The sequence below is a fragment of the Littorina saxatilis genome, linkage group LG6 (genome assembly GCF_037325665.1).
Source record: "Littorina saxatilis isolate snail1 linkage group LG6, US_GU_Lsax_2.0, whole genome shotgun sequence".
NCBI lineage: Eukaryota > Metazoa > Mollusca > Gastropoda > Littorinimorpha > Littorinidae > Littorina > Littorina saxatilis.
The window spans coordinates 13,696,751-13,719,026 of record NC_090250.1 but is presented as its reverse complement, the minus strand read 5'-3'; the positions used below and the strand labels follow the sequence as shown (position 1 = coordinate 13,719,026).

The 22,276-nt window shown below is 40.6% G+C and overlaps 2 protein-coding genes across 2 annotated transcripts; one reads left to right on the top strand and one right to left on the bottom strand.

The window, feature by feature from the left end:
* Positions 1–75: 75 nt before the first annotated feature.
* On the bottom strand, positions 76–6,517 carry LOC138968563 (mitochondrial import inner membrane translocase subunit Tim10 B-like). The gene is made up of 3 exons (XM_070341138.1): positions 6,358–6,517; positions 2,234–2,329; positions 76–1,290 (listed from the first exon to the last, which is right to left on the bottom strand). The coding sequence occupies exons 1-3, from the start codon at positions 6,385–6,387 to the stop codon at positions 883–885; spliced, it is 534 nt and encodes a 177-aa protein (XP_070197239.1). The 5' UTR covers positions 6,388–6,517; the 3' UTR covers positions 76–882.
* A 56-nt stretch (positions 6,518–6,573) lies between these two features.
* LOC138968562 (post-GPI attachment to proteins factor 2-like) lies at positions 6,574–22,045 on the top strand. Its single transcript, XM_070341137.1, has 5 exons — positions 6,574–7,031; positions 7,955–8,219; positions 9,417–9,523; positions 11,405–11,513; positions 11,789–22,045. The coding sequence occupies exons 1-5, from the start codon at positions 6,867–6,869 to the stop codon at positions 12,022–12,024; spliced, it is 882 nt and encodes a 293-aa protein (XP_070197238.1). The 5' UTR covers positions 6,574–6,866; the 3' UTR covers positions 12,025–22,045.
* The last annotated feature ends 231 nt before the right edge of the window (positions 22,046–22,276 follow it).

Below are 22,276 nucleotides of genomic sequence, written 5' to 3'. Positions count from 1 at the left end.
TCTGTGAGGGCATGGCTAATTCCAATAAAACTTAAAACTTTTCCTATTCTACAAAAGAAAATATAGATACAATAGTTTGAACATGTATGACTTTATTTCCGCAAGATAAAACAGAAATAAACTCAAAAACACCCAATTTATGAGGAGACCAACTCACACACACACACACACACACATCTACAAACACACTCACACACATGCAAGCTAACTGACACACACACACACACACGTCTGTCGCTATGCTTTAAGTTAAACCTTCTCCGCATAAGTCTGCAACCATATACACACATTTTTACTTGCACATGCAGACCAAACCATATATCTCAGCAATTCTCTATTCTTTCTTTATTTGGTGTTTAACGTCGTTTTCAACCACGAAGGTTATATTGCGACGGGGAAAAGGGGGGGAGATGGGATTGAACCACTTGTCAATTGTTTCTTGTTCACAAAAGCACTAATCAAAAAATTGCTCCAGTGGCTTGCAACGTAGTACAATATATTACCTTACTGGGAGAATGCAAGTTTCCAGTACAAAGGACTTAACATTTCTTACATACTGCTTGACTAAAATCTTTACAAACATTGACTATATTCTATACAAGAAACACTTAACAAGGGTAAAAGGAGAAACAGAATCCGTTAGTCGCCTCTTACGACATGCTGGGGAGCATCGGGTAAATTCTTCCCCCTAACCCGCGGGGGGACCATTCTCTATTACCTTTGGACTATGTGATAAAAAATACAACGTATCACAATGTTTTTCATACACCAACACACATGTGTAACAGGGTATGACATAAACCATACAACAAATACACTCTATACTGAATCAGTCCGTTCGCGTCACACAACAAGAAAGCTGCCATACCTACAAAAACAAACCTACACAAACTTCAATTTATCCGTGTGACTGTCCAACAAAAATTCCTCCACAATAGATTTTCCAGCGTAATTGGTGAGATGCCCCGACTGCAGCAAAGCTAACTGAGTAGTGATGCGATCTTGCGCATTTCCACACACATTTTTGGGTGAACTATCCTGTACATCAGAGGATGCAAGGCCTGTCGTTTGATCTGCAGGGACAGCAGCATTCTCCGCCTGTGCCGAAAGTGCGGCTGCTTCCGTCAGCTCACGAGTTGCTTGAGCAGCCCCAGCCTCCATAGCCGCCTGCGAGTCGGCCGCTGTCTTGGCTGACGCTTTTTGTTTGGCGTTCTGATGGTCGACAAACACCTTCATGTGTCGCTGGTTGAAGGTGATGCACTTGTCAGTGCAGGCCGTCACACAACTCAGCTGCAACAGCGAGAGGAAACATGAAACTGTGGTCAAGCCTGCAATTTTGCATAGTTTTTTTAACAAAATGTCAGTGGCAAAGCTTCGTGCAGGGAGCTTCATGAAGTCAACTTCAACCAATTAATGACAGGCTTCACAAAGCTCGTTGCACCAAGCTTTGACACTGCAATTTCGGTCAAAAACTTGGCGAAGTCTTCACAAAGTCACCTCTGAGCTCAATTAAGTAAGGAAGACCTTAAAGGAGGCAAATCTCAATTAAAAGCGTACCTACACAAAACACGGTGGAGCCACAACCAAGCAGTTCCCAATAACACGACATTGTTTGTTTGTTTGTTTTGCTGAACGCCCAGCCGACCACGAAGGGCCATATCAGGGCGGTGCTGTTTTGACATATAACGTGCGCCATACACAAGACAGAAGTCGCAGCACAGGCTTCATGTCTCACCCAGTCACATTATTCTGACACCGGACCAACCAGTCCTAGCACTAACCCCATAATGCCAGACGCCAGGCGGAGCAGCCACTAGATTGCCAATTTTAAAGTCTTAGGTATGACCAGGCCGGGGTTCGAACCCACGACCTCCCGATCACGGGGCGGATGCCTTACCACTAGGCCAACCGTGCCGGTATAACACGACATAAACTAAACATAATCACCTAATGATTACAATTTTCACGTTAACATTAACATTTTCAAGATAGGCTGACTTATCTTTTTGTACATGTTGTATGTAATACATTGATTCTAAATGACCCTCACGGCTAACAGAGACTAGTTGAACATTTATCACTGCGCTTCGCCAGCAGGTGATGATGTTCGTAGAGTTGAATTTCCAGTGTTCATTAAAAATTGATAACCTGTAATCTGACCAATCACAGAATCTGTTAGATGATAGACAGACTGAGACAGACTGAAAGACAGAAGCTTGAAACATTTACTTACCTCTTCTGGTGAAGTCTGTGCATGGTTGAAATTGGACACACATTTTTCGAAGCAGTGATGGACCAACTTATTGTATAGCTCCAAAAAGTCTTTCATCTGCAAACAAGCACCATTCATTCAATTGTTTTATGAGCTATTCTTATCCTTATCTGTTATCATAGCTCATGCCCCCCCCCCCCCCCCCCCCCCCCCCCGAGAGAGAGAGAGAGAGAGAGAGAGAGAGAGAGAGAGAGAGAGAGAGAGAGAGAGAGAGAGAGAGAGAGAGAGAGAGAGAGAGAGAGAGAGAGAGAGAGAGAAAGAGAGAAACATAATTGAACAGAACTGAAAAATGTTGATGATGATTATAGTGATGATGATGCAGAGAAGAGCGAGATATATATATAATATATATAAAATATCAGAAGTTGTGAAAGAAACAATTGAAAGTCAGAAGAGACTTTCTTCTGAGATTTGTTACGCATTTACGCAGATTTACAGTCCAGTGAGGTTACCCTCATGGAAATTCGGGCTGCTTTCTCCCCGGGGAAAGCGAGCTGCCATACATACGGCGCTACCCATATATTTTTTTCCCTGCATGCGTGTATTCATGTTTCCTGAGACTTAATGCCGTGTGAGATGGAATTTTTTTTTACTTTATTCCAAGTCCCACGGGTATTTGATGGACATTTTTATCTATGCCTATACAATTTTGCCAGGAAAGACCCTTTTGTCAATCGTGGGATCTTTTAACGTGCACACCCCAATATATATATTTATGAGTACTGTACATGAACAAAATCATGAACAAAATCAAATAAATACTTTGAAAGCCATAACACATTCAAGCAAATAATGCTCCTGCTCAGGACTGCCTACACTTAGCAAAAGCAAGTGTTTTCTTACTCTTAGTAAAAGGCTTTAAAGTTAAATATACTAGAAACTCGAGATGAGTCAATACTGATCCCCACACTCAAGAACTCAAGTGTAATATTAGAAGTTAGAATTTCTTTTCTTTCTTTATTTGGTGTTTTACGTCATTTTCAACCACGAAGGTTATATCGCGACGGGGAAAGGGGGGAGATGGGATAGAGCCACTTGTTAATTGTTTCTTGTTCACAAAAGCACTAATCAAAAATTTGCTCCAGGGGCTTGCAACGAAGTACAATGTATTACCTTACTGGGAGAATGCAAGTTTCCAGTACAAAGGACTTAACATTTCTTACATACTGCTTGACTAAAATCTTTACAAAAATTGACTATATTCTATACAAGAAACCCTTAACAAGGGTAAAAAGAGAAACAGAATCCGTTAGTCGCCTCTTACGACATGCTGGGGAGCATCGGGTAAATTCTTCCCCCTCAGGGCCGGACTAGGCGAAGAGGAGGGGGGTTGCTAGTGGTGGCCCAGGGGGATGTCCCCCCTGGCGGCAGGGGCGGATCAGTTCATTTTATGACTGGTTTTTTTCAAAAGTATATTGTGAAGATATGGGTGTGAAGGCGTGAAGCGCCGAGCCGACGGCGCAAAGCGCCTAGCTTGCTAGGGGGGTCCGGGGGCATGCCCCCCTGGAAAATTTTGAAAAAAAGGATGCAAAATGGTGCAATCTGGTGCATTCTGAGGATGATCATTACCAGTTTCAGGCAGCAGATTTTGTCACTGATTAATACCCCCAAAATTGAAACTCAATGTAAAATAAAGAAATGCATACCTCATTCAATATTTTTATTTTTTGGCTGGGGGGGGGGGGGGGGGTCCGGAAACCCTAGAACCCACACCCCCCCCCCCCCCCTCGTTGTGGGGGTCAGGGGGCAAAGCCCCCTGAAGCTGACGGGTAGGTCATATTCTGAGATAGGAAAATGGTCGCTCCTTGCATGAAACGGCATAAAATAAGCAATAATAAAAAAAAAATTAAATAAGTAAGGTACATGTTTAGGCTAGGGGGGGGGTTGCGCAACCCCCATAACCCCCCCGGTAGTCCGGCCCTGCCCCTAACCCGCGGGGAGTAGAATTTCTTTTGCCAACCGTGAGCCAGATTAGCTCAGTTGGTAAAGCACCCGATCGTTTATCGTCAGATTCGTGGTCACAGGTTCGAACCTCTTCGTTAGCAAGGTTTTTTTTTTAATTAAATTATTTTTTTTAAGTTCTCTTAATTCGTAATTCTTGTATTTTATCCGTTCATTTCATTCCAAAGGTTTTGAATGATTTAATAAATCCAAAGGATCAAAAAGTTGCAAAATTATTGAGTATTTCCAGTGGACGATTTCCCAGAATTACCTATTCTATTTTCTAATAACATAGGCCTTTGTGAAAAATGCCCTATTGGTATCAGTGTCACCTTGCAATCAATGTCACAAAGATGTGAGTTTGTTTGTTTGCTTAACGCCCAGCCGACCACAAAGGGCCATATCAGGGCGGTGCTGCTTTGACATAACGTGCGCCACACACAAGACAGAAGTCGCAGCACAGGCTTCATGTCTCACCCAGTCACATTATTCTGACACCGGACCAACCAGTCCTAGCACTAACCCCATAATGCCAGACGCCAGGCGGAGCAGCCACTAGATTAAAGTCTTCGGTATGACCCGGCCGGGGTTCGAACCCACGACCTCCCGATCACGGGGCGGACGCCTTACCACTAGGCCAACCGTGCCGGTCATTCAGTAGTCTAAAAAATGTTTGATGAGTACTGGTGTCAAGCAAAACGTGGGAGGAACATTAATTTTGTTGCACGTTGAAGGAGTGCTCCGGACATTGCATGAACAGGGTCTGACAGTACGACCGTCAAAAGTTGAAGCTGAATTCCAAGAATTTGAGTTCTTAGGTCATGTGGTGGGGAAAGGTCGTTTGAAACCGGAGAAATCCAAGGTTCAGAAGATTCTGGAGGTGTCTACTCCTACTACACAGAAACAAGTTCGTTCCCTGTTGGGATTGGTTGGTTACTACCGGAGGTATGTACCAAATTTTGGGCAACTGACGGCGCCAATCTCCGATTTGCTCAAGGCAAAGACTAGTAGACGATTGAACTGGACAGCTGAGTGCGCTACAGCTTTGTGCGAATTGCAGAAGATCCTTTCTTCGTCGCCAGTGCTAGTCTTACCGGACTTGACTCGTCAGTTTGTTGTCTGCACAGATGCCAGTGATGTTGGTATAGGCGGTGTCTTGATGCAAATGCAAGAGGGGGAAATTCGTCCCGTTGCATACGTCAGCAGAAAGCTGTTGGAAAGAGAGACTCAGTACAGCACTATCGAACGTGAGTGTTTGGCCATTGTGTGGAGTTTGTCAAAATTGTCCTGTTACCTATGAGGTCGCAGATTTATTTTGCAAACGGACCAGAAACCACTGACATATTTGGCATCAGGAGCTTACAAAAACAGCCGAGTGATGCGGTGGTGTCTTTCATGTAAGAATTCGCATATGATGTTCATCCAATAGCAGGAGACAGGAACACTTTGGAAGACATGTTGTCCAGATCCGCAGTATACTTGGGTAATATTGACGGACTGTGTGATGATATCTTCTGCTATGGTCTGTTGAGACTGTGATATCAAAATCTCGACCTCCGGTCTCGATTTTGATATTACTGTCGAAACAGACCAATAGCAGAAGATATCATCACACAGTCAGTCAATGTTCGATATATTGCTAATTCTCTGGACATTCAATTTTTGTATTTACTGTAAAGAAATTACAAAAGTATTTACTATTTGTCTCAATTTTGGCTGTTCCATATCCCTCCCTCTGATTATTATTTCTTTTTGTTCACTCTTTTCTTGTACTTTTCAGTATTTCAAAATGTCTTTTCTTTCAAAAAGTCTTTAGTCACTTGCTCAACTAAATTCTGGTATCATTACATTTTCATATATATATTTGTTTGTTTTTAAATGTAGGTGTTTTTGTTTTTGAAGTGGGGAAGCAATAAAGAGGTCGTCGCGTCGATATCAATAGGTCTGTTAAAGTGACACTGACACCAGCCAGGGTGTGCCTTTTATAACCTCTGGCACAATAGGTACATTTTCCACTTTCTTTTTCACTCCAGGAACCTCAGGAGCACTAACCAGTGAGGATAGTTGCTCTGTATAAAAGTGTATTAGTTAGATCTTCAGGATTACCACTGTCAGTATTTAGAAAAAGAGAACGTTCAGCTTACCGTCCTTTGCTGGGCTGTAGCCATATCCATCTTGATATTTCGGCGTTTGTGTTGTTGCTGACAGGGAAGAACGACAACGACACTGCTCGTTTCACGTTTATAAATGAAGTTGAAAGACGACCTTGCGTGTAAGCGCTCACATACAAGTTCTCGTTTGGTAATGTTCTGAAAGGGCACAATTCAAAGCCGTTTCTGTTAGTTTTTTGTTGTTGTCAGCACACAAATGCTGGTCCACATACTTATGAGGCAAATGAACTTTGGAGAACATTTTGCTTGTGTATTTGCTTGTGTATATACCCCTATTCTTTTTTCAAAAAAAGAAATGTGTCAGTGACTGTTTTCGTATTCGGAGACAGTCTCAAATGGAATGAATCACAAACGAGCACTTCTGGGAAGGAAACGGGATTGTTTGGGAGAGACCGCTGTTGAAACATCGTCAGCCAAAATTGTTCCCGTGTTTTAATATCAACAACCATTCCTCAACAGTTATTCATCTGAATTATCGTACCATGGGGAAAGATGGCGCTCCAGTGGTCGCCGAAAAGGTTTTACTTCGAATTCCATTCTGGCCATTTGCGGTTGTAACGGTTTCTTTGCCGGCTTTCGCCCTGGTGATCTGCTTCTTCACTGCCTATTTCTTCCGTTTCGATGATGTCAATGAAACGATGTGTGATGTAAGTACAATATTGTCCCACGAGCTACATTTTCTTTTGTAAGAAAGGTAAAAGATGAAGATTTGAGAGGCATAAAGAGCCACATCTACCTCTAAACTGAAATCACCCAGGCCTGCTCTCTCTTCCCTCCGGGTCTCCCCCTCACTCCTTTCAGTCCACCAAAAACATGAGAAAATCAGGTCTTAAAACGAGAATGAGTCTTGAAAGGGAAACGTACAGAAAATGTTTTTAAATGTATGCCCTAAAGCAGAGTCTTGAAGGGAGGGGAGCCAGTCGTCATTTTCAAGATTTTGCTTACAAACTAGTTCATTGCTATCAATATGAGATTTGCAAGAGCTTTATTTTCCAGTCAAGTGTACACACGCACACAATGAATAAGATCCCAAGCTGACAACAAAAGTCTTAGGGCTTGAACATCACCAACACGTGCATGGATAATCTCTCAAGTCTCATCACATCATCATCGCATCCTAGTAGTAGTTATACTTTGTTGAAGCAAGCCTTAAAGTTATACTAGGTAATATTAAAACTATATATGTAATATGTATGCTATTGCTACTAATGCTAGCGAGTTGAAGAAGACAGCCTTGACTTGACTGAGTTAAATTTATTATATGACACCTGTTTCTCAGCATCTTATAAAAAAAATGTGCTGAGACACGCAAATTTGTTCTACTGGAATTACATGCTGTAGTGGCTCTATGGTACTGTTATGTAAGGAGAATTACTATTACTATTAGTCTTTACATTTGATCATACAGTGGAGTACGTACACTTTTGTTTAAATGCCAAAAACTTGTTTAGACAAAATACCAGATCAACCAAAAGCCCCTACTGAAGCCTTGGCTGTCTGTTTATAACATTTGATAATGCTCCTTTGGCCTACATTGAATGATTGATTGAATGAATTCTTGTTTGCGCAGGTTCAGAACTTTATCCCGTCCGTAAGTGCAGTGACAGGCATCACGCCACAGACCTACATGTGGCGTATATGCATTGCACTCCACTCTGCGCCACGCTTTGCGGTGGGCTTCATTCACTACAACTACTACATGGAGCGCCTGAGCTTTGTCAAGGAGAGTCAGCGGGGGCTGTTCAAAAAGCTCATCTCTCTCAGCTTCTGGCTCAACACCATCGAGAATTCCTCGCTTGTTGGTGTGACGTATGTCACTAACAGGGAGAACTATCGTAAGTCTCACTCACTGTACAGTGGTACCTGTGTTTAAAAAACAGCCAAAAGTGTCCTTAAATCGGGCGGGGATGTAGCTCAGTCGGTAGCGCGCTGGATTTGTATCCAGTTGGCCGCTGTCAGCGTGAGTTCGTCCCCACGTTCGGCGAGAGATTTATTTCTCAGAGTCAACTTTGTGTGCAGACTCTCCTCGGTGTCCGAACACCCCCGTGTGTACACGCAAGCACAAGACCAAGTGCGCACGAAAAAGATCCTGTAATCCTGTAATGCATGTGCCTGTAGTTGGTATGAGTGAGTGCGTCGCGTTCTCGCTGTGCGCCTGTCTGCGAGTGTATGAGTCCGAGTGTCTTGGTCCTTGTCGATTTGTGTTTCGTATAATGTTCACTATGTATTTTATATTTTGTAAGCGCCTAGGGCTATATTTAGATTAGGCGCACAAATGTTCATAATAATAATAATAATAATAATCCATGTCAGAGTTCTGTGGGTTATAGAAACACGAAAATACCCAGCATGCTTCCTCCGAAAACAGCGTATGGCGGGGTAAAAAACGGTCATACACGTAAAATTCCACTTGTGCAAAAAACACGAGTGTACGTGGGAGTTTCAGCCCACGAACGCAGAAGAAGAAGAAGTCCTTAAATTGCAGGTGGCTTTTCATACCAGGTACATTTGGTTTAGACAAGCAGACAACAGAAGGTATCCTTTCATGGGAGGTTTCCTCTCTTCAGTGGTGTCCTCTCGTCAGAGGACATCGCAAGTTAGTTACTGTAGTATGTTGCTGCCACTGAAGTCAAACAAAGGGCATATTTTGCCAGAGGGTCTTTAAGTTTGATAAATGTATACATTTTGTTGTTGTTGTTGTGACTTTGTAGCAGTTTTGGTTGACTTTGAAGAAAAATGTCAGGTTTATTATGTTGCTAGTAAGGCTACGTTTGACTAGATGAGTTGTAAAATACTGGGGTAGTATAAAAGAAATGTGTCATTACAGGTCATACTGATCAAGTAATATTAGTGGGCTTGTTATATCTAAAACCTAATGATTAAGGGTTCATCAGATTTAATTGATCAGTCAGTCAAACACAGCATGTTTCATATTGGTTTATTTGAGTTCATTCTATGTCATTGTCATTTGTTCATGTCTTTATCAATGTCTAAGTTACTAATGAAGCTGTTCGTTTTCTGCTTGCTTACAGCTGTTCACGAGAAGATGTTCGTGGTGTTCATGGTGTCATCTCTATGCTACATGCTGTGCAACACCATCTGTTTCAAGATGTCTCGTAGTGACCAGTGGACCCAAGATGTAAGGAGACACAGCTTTGGGCTTATTTTCTGTATTGCAAACACCTTAAACCTGAGCTCCTTTATGAACATGCACATTCCCAGGAAAAAAAAATATCAGGTGAAGAAACTTCATAAGGAACGGTGTCACCGGAACAGCTGATAAATATGCGAAGACTTTTAAGCCCCAAGGCTTAACAGAGCTGTTAAAAGTTTCAGTGATACAATTCAAACTACAGTGGAGTCCAGCTATAACGAACCTGGGTAAAACGAAATCCCGCTTTTAACAAACTGCCATTGATTTCCCGGCAGACAGCCTTCTATTTCTTACTTGTTACTTTCGGGCTACAACGAAGCTTTTGAACTCATTTGCATAACGAATCCCTCTTATAACAAACACGTTTTCATCCCCCCAGAGCAGTTTTGTCTCTAAAAGTCACAAGGCTACAACGAACGGTGCAAGGTCTCGGCCAACCAAGACTATGGCATACTCGTGGCAAAGCCGCGGAATGGTACCGTAAACCAAGAATAGTGACGTAATTACGTCACGGTCGAAAGTCTTTGACGTCAATGCCTCCCTGTAGTCTTTAGTTTCTCTCGCGCGGTGTGTGTGTGTGTGTGTGTGTGTGTGTGTTCATTTTGTGCACATGTGTTAGTGTTACTGTTTGTGTGTGTGACGGTGTGTGTGTGTGTATGTGTGTGTGTGTGTGCGCGTGCATGAGTCTGTACTCGTGTGTGTGTGTGGTGTGTGTGTGTGTGTTTGTGTGTGTGAAAGAAAGAAAGAGAGAGAGAGGGAGGGAGAGAGAGAGAGAGAGTGTGTTTGTGTGTGTGTGTGTGTGTGTGTGTGTGTGAATGTCTGAAGAGTACTCGGGTCCAGCGCGAGCGTTTTTAAAAGACACTGACCTTCTTCCCAGGGGTCAATGACCCAGTTTTAGCTATGAGGTGGTTCCCCTGTCATATGAGAGTGGAAACATTTCCTGCACAGGGGTCAGTGACAGTTTAATCTATGGGGCGGTCTCTTTGATGTCTCAGCTGAAACATGCATTATCACAAGTTGTTTGACTGGTACTCAGGCGGTCTCTTTGATTTTATTTCTATTTTGATACACTCCTGGAAAAAAAGTGCCCCCTTAATGACCCGGAAAATACCGTACATGCTTTTACACGACTTTTTAAATTTTACTTCTAAAATTACAGTAAAGTGAACATTTGAACTATGCCTCTCTATGGATTATATTATGAAGCATGCAGAGATTGTACTCTCCAAGGAAAGATCGATGGGACGATCATTTGAAGGTGAGTGGGAAAACTTGTCTTGAGGCCATTTAGGGTTGAAAACTCTACAGCGAATTACTGATATAACGAACTAAAATGTATCTCCCTTGAGATTCGTTGTACCCGGACTCCACTGTAAGGGGTCTGCAGGTGGTACATTTTGTGTTCCCTGTGAACATGGACGTAAGGGAGCTCATGCGTTAAGATAGTTCATTGAATTTGGTAACTGTGCACCCGACGTCTTGACAATGTGAAGGTTCGGGGTTTGAATCCCGGATGCACCTGGTGGAGATTCTTTTGATCTCCCGGGTCACCTTATCCCCCTTTATGTGTACATGCAAGCACAAGACCAAGCCGGTATGCACGAAAAAGATCCTGTAATCCGTGTCAGACTTTAGACGGAAAACTAACTACCTAGAGAGACTCATGCTCAAATTTTGGTATACCAATACAAAAAGTGAGTGCGACACAAGAAAACCGGTATGGGAATTCGTAACTGTACAAAGCTCTAGAATAAAATGTGTTGGTCGAATGATGTCAGCTTTACTGTTGTAATCATTTTCACCTTTGATGCCATTGGTGTGAGCACATTATGATTTTTTCATAACACAGTTTTTGCTGTTTTGTAGGAGGATACATCATATTTCTGGAAGAAGGTGATGTTTGCCGCCAGCATGTCAGCAACAGCGGGCCTCATCTTCTTCTTCATCAAGCATCGCCTCTACTGTGAGCCGGGAGGTGAGTAACAATGATGATAATGATAATGATAATGATGGGGGCCTGGTAGCTCAGTTGGTAAAGCACTGGACTTGTGATCCACAGGTCACAGGTTCAAATCCGGACCAGGCCAAACATGGCTCAACTTTATTTGCAGACTCACCATCTATGTCCCACCCCCGTGTCACCACTGTGGCAAGGAAAAGACTTCAGTCATACTGCCAGGAGTGCAGGTGGCTGATTACTTGACTCAGTTGCGACAATGTTACACATGCAGATCCTTTTTCTCTTTTCAGCATTCAGCTACTTCTCTTTGTGTGAGTACATCATCGCCTACACCAACATGGCCTATCACATGACGGCCTACATTGACTTCAAGCAAAATGAGTGGCTTGTGGCATCGCCTGTCTGGCACACGGCCAACGGCTCTGTCCCCAATAACAACAACGTGCGCCACAAAGAGTCGGCAGCAGCGTCTTCAGCAGCGATCACAGCCAACGGCACAACGACCATCAAGAGGAGAAAGCAGTGACGATCTGCCTGCTTGTTGTAGTGTGTGTCTGTGTGTGTGTGTGTGTAAGCGTATGTACAGTATCTGCATGTTGTAGCTCTCAGTGTGCGTATGTGTGTGTGTGTGTGAGCGTATGTACAGTATCTGAGCGCTTGCTTGCCTGCGTGTTTTGTAAATGGCTACGAACTTGTCAAATCATCAAGCGTGTCTTCAGCTCCACTTCAGGGGATGGAAAGAACCTGTGTCGTCCTTCTTCCTCTCGTGGCGGCCTTGGGTTTTAGGGTTGGCAATCAAGTTTAGATGGAGAAGGAATGAACAATATTAAAAAATGCCAATGTGGTTGTGGATTTAAAAAGTTTGGCTTAGATTTGTACAGCTGCCAACCACCTAAACACGCATACACTTGTGTATCTCATCTAAAGTCGGGTTAAAACCCGGGAACATGCCCCTAATGGCTTTGCCGTGAGGGCGTAAAACTTGAATTTCTCTCTTGTGCAGCTTGCAAGACATGGATAACAATCACAAGCATTCTGCTGACTGTTTATAGTGGAATTTGAACAAAGGTGGGAGGTTTTTGTAGCAGACAAGAGCATGACTTATAAAGTCAAGCAATGGAGATAGGAATGATGCCATGAATTTAGTGTCCTTTCATCAATAGCAACATGGAAGTGTGTGAAAAAATTATGGAGACAGTGGAACGGTTGAAAAAAACAAAACTTTACAGAGCAAGAGGATGGTTTTTTGCTCACCTTAGTAATCAGTGAGTCTTAGTTATGAGCTGTGTTTTTCTGTATGGACGGTCGACTGCCAATGATCTGAAGTAGTCTATTGCCTGTAGGCATTTTTAACTCTTGTCTCCATATGTAGTCATTGGTTCGGGAGGGTAGGTCGTTTTCTCCTCCGAACGGGGCCCTTTTCGGGGCGATCTGCTTTTTTTTTTTTACTCTTCTTTGAAGAGATGGAACATCGGTGGATGTAGAAATGTAAATATTTCAAAGGTGCATATTTTCTAAAACAACATTTTTAGGGGCTAAAGTTCATTTTGATTTTTCTTTCGGATGTCTGACTACCTGATGACCAAGGTATCGGTGCTCCAATAGTTTTATGTTTCGACTCTTGTTGTCGACTCCTTGTCACGACAGCACACTAGGCCGTAACTTGATACATGTGTTTAAACTCAAGTGGGATCCTGGATTTTCAACAAGGAGTGGCTTATGATGAGGGTGATCTTCCTTGAGCTTTCCACATCTTCTGGTTGATCTTAGGCAAATTCAGGGTCGCAATGGGATCAAGTTTGGCTCTATCATAATGAAATTATGATTTTCTTCATCGTTTAACAAGATAATATAAGCAGCTAATTTATGTCTGTTTCATTTTACATGTACTTATGACAAAGGTGAGTCGTCTAAGCATTTGCTTTTCTTGTATTCAAGTGAAAACATGCAGACCTGCAAAAAAAAAAAGAAAGGAACATAAGGTGAACCCTTTGTACAGGCAATCGACAAGAAGTGGTGAAAACTCACCTACATACATACAGAAAAAAAGGAGCGGGAGGCACACTCACATTTGGTATTTACGCCAGTTTTTGAAATTACTGCTTCACTCGGGCGGGGATGTAGCTCAGTCGGTAGCGCGCTGGATTTGTATCCAGTTGGCCGCTGTCAGCGTGAGTTCGTCCCCACGTTCGGCGAGAGATTTATTTCTCAGAGTCAACTTTGTGTGCAGACTCTCCTCGGTGTCCGAACACCCCCATGTGTACACGCAAGCACAAGACCAAGTGCGCGCGAAAAAGATCCTGTAATCCATGTCAGAGTTCGGTGGGTTATAGAAACACGAAAATACCCAGCATGCTTCCTCCGAAAGCGGCGTATGGCTGCCTAAATGGCGGGGTAAAAACAGTCATACACGTAAAAGCCGTCGGAGTTTCAGCCCATGAACGAATAAACAAATAAACTGCTTCACTCAAAATTACCCTGAGCGTCATATGCTGTATCTAAACTTTTTATTCAGTTGACTGCAGGAGATGTAAGTCATTTGAAACCAAAATTTAATCTGCAATGTTCAGTTGAGAAAGCTCTGGCTATATTTATTTGGTCAAACAGTTTATTTGTAGGGGGAACAATAAAGTTATCAGATCCTTCATCAAGTTATTGATAGAAAACTCTGCTTGAACAAAATTGAAAGTAATATTTTGTGTCAGAAAGGATTTGCTGTAGTGGTTATCCCTTGAACAAAATTGTGTGTGTGTGTGTAGAAGCAGAAGGAAAGGATCACCTCATAAGAAGAATGTAACTCAGCAAGCGTTCTTAACAAGTCATTGAGTATTATGCTTGTTTAGCACTGAATTACTTAAAGTTTGTTTATGTCTTAGGTTCAAGAGAACAATTCCGGCTTCTTAAAAGCCTTTGCTGTTGTAATGCCACTCTGAATACTTGGGGACAGAGTGATAGTATGTTTGAACGATTTTTATAATAAAGGACATATTTTTTAGAGCTTAAGCAAAGATGATGCATGATATGTTATCAGTTATCCTTAACGTCCAGGAAAGTATATACAGTTCCATTGCTGGTAAAATGTTATTGGTATCAAGTGTGTAATGTCCTTTTTACTTTGTCACTGCTTGTGCAGCATGGAATGTTGTCCTACTTGAATGGTAATATCAGGGCTATTATTTTTTTATTTTGTGCTTCCTCTGTTTACTGCCCTTTGCACATCCTAGCATTTCCCACCCCCTCCGCCAAAAAATGTTGGATTCAGGAAACCCGATTGACCATATTTTTCTCTGCAGACTTTAGTACTTTTTTCACTATAAAAATAAAGCGTGCGTTATCTATAAAATAAACAACACGCACAAAAAAAGTCCTACCCACCCTATTTTTTTTATTGTTATTACGTTACTCTTTATCAGACATGTTTGTGTGTGTGTTTTTGGCCCATGTGCATCTGACTCTCTGCTGACCTGCATTGAACTGATTTCTTTTTGCGATTGTTATACAGGAAACGGGCTGGCATATTTGAAAGTTCTGTACCATAGACATATTTTTTATACAGTGTTTATCTTGCATACAATATTTAGCATTTTGCTCTTTTCACAGTAGCTGGCAATATACGTTAGTGTACATTTTGGTAAAATGGTTTTCTTACACGCTGATATAACCTGAATTGCATATTATTCAAGAAAATTTAAGAGAATGACAGAGGTGAATGGAACAGTATTTTCTTTTGCTGCATAATGCTGATAGTTCACTCAAGCATAAAGATTTTAATGGAGAAAAATATATTTGTGAATCTTTTTTCTTTTTCCCTGACTGTTTGAGTTAAATTTTGTGTGTGCTTTTTGTTTACCTGTACTGAGCCTGATTTATATTTTGAAGTATATGTGTCCTTTCTTGAGTCCTGATGAAAGTGAAAAAAGATTGATATTTGTGGTAAACTATTTGTTATTTGTGAATGCAAAATTGCAATACTCTGTATAATAATCAAAATTTTACGTTCTGGGGAATTTTTAAAGTAAATGTTTTACACGCAAACACACACACACACATGCACACACACACACACACACACACACAAATATCTGTTCATTCCAAGTTTCTATGTCCATCCAAATGAAACTAAAAGTCTGTGTTTATGTTAAAAATATATTCTAGAAACTCCATAAATGTATTGTTAATCTGGACCAAGGAATTGGGGTATTGTCAGGTTTGACTCATATTTATGTGTACATAATATGACAACTGTGGTTTCTGATTGAAATGTGATGTGCTGTGTTGTTGGCATTTAAAGGAACACTCCTTTCCGTTGTTAAGAGTTTGGCTCACCCTCTAAGATCGGGCCAGGATTTTACATTTGATAAGACCATCCCTCCACTTGGTCACATACTAAGTATGAACAGCTTTGCTGCTCTCTGTGCAGAGTGAATTTTTTTTTTAATGAATTAATTTAGTAAAAGACACTTGTCCCTTTTCAAGAAATTAATTCATCAAAAACATTTGACTCATCACAGGTCTGGCTGTTGATGTTTGGTAAATGTCTGCGGCCAAGTTTAGTGATGGTCTTGTCTCATGTAAAAGCCTGGCCCATCATGCGTCCCCCGAAAATGGAGTATAGCTGCCTAAATGTTGTGGGAAAAAAGTCATTCACGTAAAATCTCACTTGTGCAAAAACAAAGGTGCTCGCGGGAGTTAATTGAACCCATGAACGCAGAAAAAGAAGAAAAGAATATCATGAATGAAACGGGAGTGAAGGCCTCTTTAAGGTAGCCTGTTTTATATCATTCTACTCTAGTCAACTTTGCTTGGTGTGATGCACACCAGAGAAAAGCCCACGAATGCATTTCAGGGATCTGTAAGCCCAGTTGAGCTTCATGTCAACACTCTTGTGTTGTATTGGGAAGAGAGGTGCTTGTGTGTTGATGCTTGCTTGTGCAGTGGCTTCGGCATCACGCTAAACCCTGATAGTAGAAACTTTCAATATGTTGAGAAAACACAGTGTTTTTATATTTTATTCAGTCAATTCCGTAGCTGGACAATGGTATCTTCTTGTTACATGGTGGTTGCTATGAAAGGATGTTATTTTTGGGAAGAGAGGTGCTTGTGTGTTGATGCTTGTTTGAAAATTATTTTCCGTTGAGAAATTTGTCAAAACTTGATCACATTCTGAAATCGCGGGTCACAGGTGACCAATGAGAGAAAGAAATGTGTATTTTTGTGAATAATGCGTTCTCCTCATACAAGATCGCATGTAGATTGTGTCTTAGTGCCTATACTGACTTCTGCCTTTATTTTGTTTACTGCCATTGCAATAATATGGGAGACCACTGGCCCTGCCATGATCTTGATTGCTCTTTTCTGATCACATTTCCAGGGGAGATTCTCAAAGCCAATTTAGGTGTATAGCATTTTAATGCAGTGATCAGAAAAAAATATGTGAGATGATCAAATATTGTATTTGCCTTTACTTTTATACATATATAACTGCATCAACATCTGCACTAAAGTCAGATCACAATAATTTATCATCGACCAGCAAAAAAGTTGTGATCCTTACAGCTCAATGTCAATTTCAATATCAGCAGGTATTCGAATACAACTCACTTCCTGAAGAAAAGTCCTGTTCCATGCATTGCACAGCAGGTATTCAAATACAACTCACTTCCCGAAGAAAAGTCCTGTTCCATGCATTGCACAGCAGGTATTCAAATACAACTCACTTCCCGAAGTTTCCCACTGTAAGCAATATGTAAATAGGACAATCCGGATTTGTACTAATTCTTGGTTTCTACTGGCCGCTAGGAAGAATGAGGATCCTCATTTCTCCTAGGAAGAACAAGGATCTGCATTTGTACTTGATATTTTCCATGAATAACTGGGATCCTTGTTTCTCCTAGGAAAAACAAGGATCCGCGTTTGTCCTAGGACAATTCTGGATTGTCCTGAATACTCGTTTGTCCTGTGACATATACAAAGCGGAAATAGTGTTGAACGTCTTCATTCTTTACAGCTGACATCAGGGATGTATATAATGTTTGTTGTGAGCAGTTTGCAAAACTCTAAAACATATTTTAAACCGCCCAAAACTCTGCCACTTTCAGCAGAGCTGCAGACTTTTTGTCACGGTGAGGGGAATGTGACGCTAAGGACTGCCTTCAACTTTGAACAAATTGCAGAAACTTTTATCGTCATTTCAGCAAAGTTTTCTGAAAAAAATCTTAGTAACATTCCCTCTATAAGTTGAAGGAGAAGGGTGCTCACAGCAGATATGAAAGATCTGAGACTGGTTTACACAGGGTGAAGACATCTTTCTGTGAACACCTCTGTGAAAGACAAATCAAAGTGACATGATCACAAGGACCACTCTCATGCAAGAAAATTTGAATAGAAGTAGGGACAAAAAAGCAGTCTAGGACCTGTTTGAACATCCTCAGAATACATTGAAATAGCTCTCTGTGATCTTCCATGACTGAATAAACATTGTAAGAAGTCAGTTTTGATTCGTGTTATTCCTGTGTGGCTTAAATTAATGTTGTACAGTACGTACTGTCCCCTGCATTTTGCATGACACTGAACAGAGGAACAGAGTCTCTTAGCAGCCTCTAGGGTTTACACAATGTCCTTTAAAACAATGGCGGAAGAAAGAATCAGCCAGATAAGTTTTCGTTATTGTTTGTCTGTGCACTTAAAAGACCGTTGGGTCGATATATTTGTGAATGTATTGTTTTGTCAATAACAAACGTTCTAACAAACTACCTTTCTTGTTTTTTGATTCTTTAAAACAATGGGCATTACCTGCGTCTTTGTGTCAAAAAACATTATTTATTGGAAGTTTCATTCATAGACAAGTCAAAACATTCATTGGTTTGTGAACCTACGAGTCATTGCAGTGGTTATGAGATATTGAACAGGAAATGAACTCAGCTCAATCGTTTAATATCTTTTTCTTTTCTTTTGTTGTTGTTGAACAAAACAATTCTGAGTTTTAGCAACATATTTAAGCATTTTTTAAATGTAACCGTAAATAAAGTTAACGGTGGTATTGAGACAACTAAGAACTGCATGAGAAGAGAAAAATGAAGGGTTCCTCAGATGTGTAATTTAAGTCAGAGTTAGTGCAGTAGTGAAAAAAGACTTCATGAAGGCCTACACGTGTGTGTTACATTCATCCTGCTAAAAATGTATAGATCTCTGTTTATTGAGCTTATACAGTGGTCGCCGCTTAATAAAGCCACTTCTGGACCGACGAAAAATGGCTTTAATAAGCGGCTGATTTATTAACCAGCAGTCCAGGAATACGTCATTTTCGAAAGAAAAAAAACCTTCTCTTTTGTTTACGTCACTCAGTCACTTTCTTTCGTCATTTACACTTGTTTGAATCTAAACAAAACTTCACGAAGGATGTTTAACTTTTGTTTTAATTATGTACATGTTCGTGTACTTTGATCATTTGCTGAAACCATCTGAGAAGACCCTCCTCAACTTCTTTTTCTTTACCAAACCGCTGTCGTTTTTTTATTGGAGAATCTTTTTCGGCGCTTTCGTGATTTTTCTGAGAAAACTGGCTTTAATAAGCGGCGGGTTGGGTTTATTAACCGGCTTTTTCTAATACATAAGATAGAGTGATAAATCCGGACCGTCTGAAATCGGCTTTTATAAGCGGCTGGCTCTATTAACCGCGGTTTTATTAAGCGGCTTCCACTGTATAACTGTGTGCGGGTTGAGAAACCATGTTACCCTTTTGTAAATGTCTCAAATATTTCTAAACTCCTGGTAACATCTGGCTAAATCTAATATCCTGGCTAAAATATTGCTGTGACCCTGTACAATGTCTAAGTAATATGTGATTTGTTGGAAGTACTATAGTGTCTGTATTGTTTATTGTAAGCCTTTGTAACCTGTGGTAGAAATGTGTTATGAGCTGTTTCGTGGAGATCAGGTTCGTGTGTGTTCCTGGTATTTCAGATCTCTTTGAATGCATTTTTGTGTGTGCTCTTGTTTGTTTGTTCGTTCATGGGCTGAAACTCCCACGGCTTTTACGTGTATGACCGTTTTTACCCCGCCATTTAGGCAGCCATACGCCGCTTTCGGAGGAGTGTGTGCTCTAAAATGCTACGTACTGTTCATGTAGGTAAGTATAATAATAGGTGTGCATTTGTGTGTGATGTGTGTGTGGCAGTGAATAGCTCATACCCATCAGCTTAATTGCTATATATTTGTAATAATGAACCTGAGTATGTGCACAATAAATAATCACTTATTTTACTTTTAATTGTAATATGTAACTTTGCAACAAGTACAATGTAACAGCATAATTCATGCTATTGGGTTCAAATACGAGACGTATGATGGCTGATTGTAACATTCACAGCTGAAGAAGTAATAATCATGTTTCAGGTAAAAATGTACACTTTTAATATCAGTTACTGTTTATGCATCGATATTGGGGCTCATATTGGGTCTGTACTGATACAATAATAAGCGTTACCTTTACAATAATATTAGCGTTACCTACTATCAGAAAGCGATGTTATTGCCTTGACGAGTGGTTTTTCAGTGAGCTGATTGCTGTGACTGATGAAAAAGGGTAATACAATGTACCTGAGCCTTAAGGTCCCAACATTTATGGATAGAATGTTGTTTTGAAAGACGATTTTATGCAAAACGTGTGGACATTCTGTTCTGTGTCAACCTCTCAATTAGCCTTGTTCATCTGGCCGGGTATATACTGTGGCACCCCCCTTTGAAGACTAATCATTTGCCTCACTGATGAACTGGAATTACACAAAAAGTAAGAATAATGTGACCAAGGAAAAACTAATTGTCATTTTGTCGTACTATCAACAAGTAAAACAACGTGTTATAAGATAGCAATGGCTTTATTTGATATGGGACAAAAAATATACTTTCCACCAATAGCAATCAAAACTGGAAGGACTGACCAGTAATATTATGATAATAATAATACGAGAATTTATAACGCGCACATATCTCACCACAAGGCGACTCAAGGTATTATCCAGTATTATCAGATGAAAACCAGTAAAATACTGGACGTTTTTGGTGAATACGAACATTGTAAGACTTCCTCAAATTTCAGACCTTGTTCTCTCTGATATTCTGTATTTTCTCAGCTGTTTGTAAGTCTTGAAAGGGGACTCCACTGTATGTTTCAGGGTGTTTTTTCCCCTCCTGCCCCCCATCACATTCTCCCCAGGTCCTAGCTAGGTCCTCCGTCTTCTTGCCATCATGTTCAAGAATATAAAATAAAATTTATACATAACTTTTTGTAGTTTCGTTTTTGTGCAAAATCTCTAATATTTATTTTATTTAGGTAGTTCTGTATTCTGTTATTGGAGGCAGAAATCTTTCATTGTGTGTGTGTGTGTGTGTGGGCATACGTGTGTATGTGTGTGCGAGTGTGTGTATACGTATGTGTGTGTGAGCATACATATGTGTGTGTGTGTGTGTGCATGCATGCATGTGTGTGTGTGTGTGTGTGTGTGTGAAGTCAAGCCGTGAATTGGCATTTGGATGTACACAATGTATCAGGAACAAAAAAAATGCAAAGTGCATAAAAAGTCACTTCTTGATAAACTTATGCTGAATCGTTGGTATTGATCACTGTCAACCATGTCTGTCATCTTGTTGTGTAAAGTGTGTGCAATGATATGATTTGTAATGTGCATACCTTGTAAAGTGTGAGTGATGCTAAACCTGTATTGTCAATAGTTACAGATTCTATTGTGTTTGTTATCGCTGTCTGTTTTCTTGTTCAGGTTTTGTTGTGTTACTGTTTTGCATGATCTGTTATTAGTTTCAGACCAACAAGACGAGAAGAAAGTTTAAAGCAAAGGAAGTTGATTGAACAGAGTATAAAATAAATTTGTCGGAAAAAAACAAAAAACAAATAACAGCCATCAAAGCAGCAAGAATAAATAAATGAATACAATTTTGTAATATGTGACAGTGCATCAGAAAAAAGGGGCACTTTTGTGATTTAAAAAAAAAAAGACTTTTTGACAATGTTACGAACTAAAGCAAACGATGCTGAGTAACGTAAACAAAACCAATCCATTCTATCTTTCTTCCTTTCTTAGAACCCAAGTTTTTGGAAAGTTCAACTTGGAAGGTACTGGATTTATTGAAACTGGGAACAGGGATATTGAGTTGTAAGCAAAAATAACCAGTGTTTATTTTTTTTGATTTCTCAAAACCATTTGGTTTGCAAGTCCTTAGATATATCCTTGTTGACCCGTTCACAGAGTTAAAAAGAATAGAGATATAGAAAAGCGTGCTATCCTCCTCAGCGCAACCGCTACCGCGCTTTTCTGGATTGTTAATTTCACTGCCTTTGCCACGAGCGGTGGACAGACGATGCTGCGAGTGTACGGTCTTGCGGAAAAAATGCAATTCTTTCATTTTAATTCTGTGAGTTCGACTGAGCTTGACTAAATGTTGTATTTTCGCCTTACGCGACTTGTTAAATACATGCATGTACAAAGATGAGTTTACTCATATTCATGTTATAATAAATTACCTTTGTTATACAGTCTGTTTTATTTGAGTCTGAATGAGGGATGTGTGAAAAAGACAGTCTTGAGATATTCTCACACTCAAACATTGAGACTACAGGTCAGGAAGCATTGACAGACAGACACACACACAGACATACAGGCGAACAGACAAGAGTGAATACCGCGCGCAAGCTCATAGTACATGTGTTAACATCGGCTATTTCACAATCTGTCTCTCAGTTTGATACAATCTCTCTTTCTCTC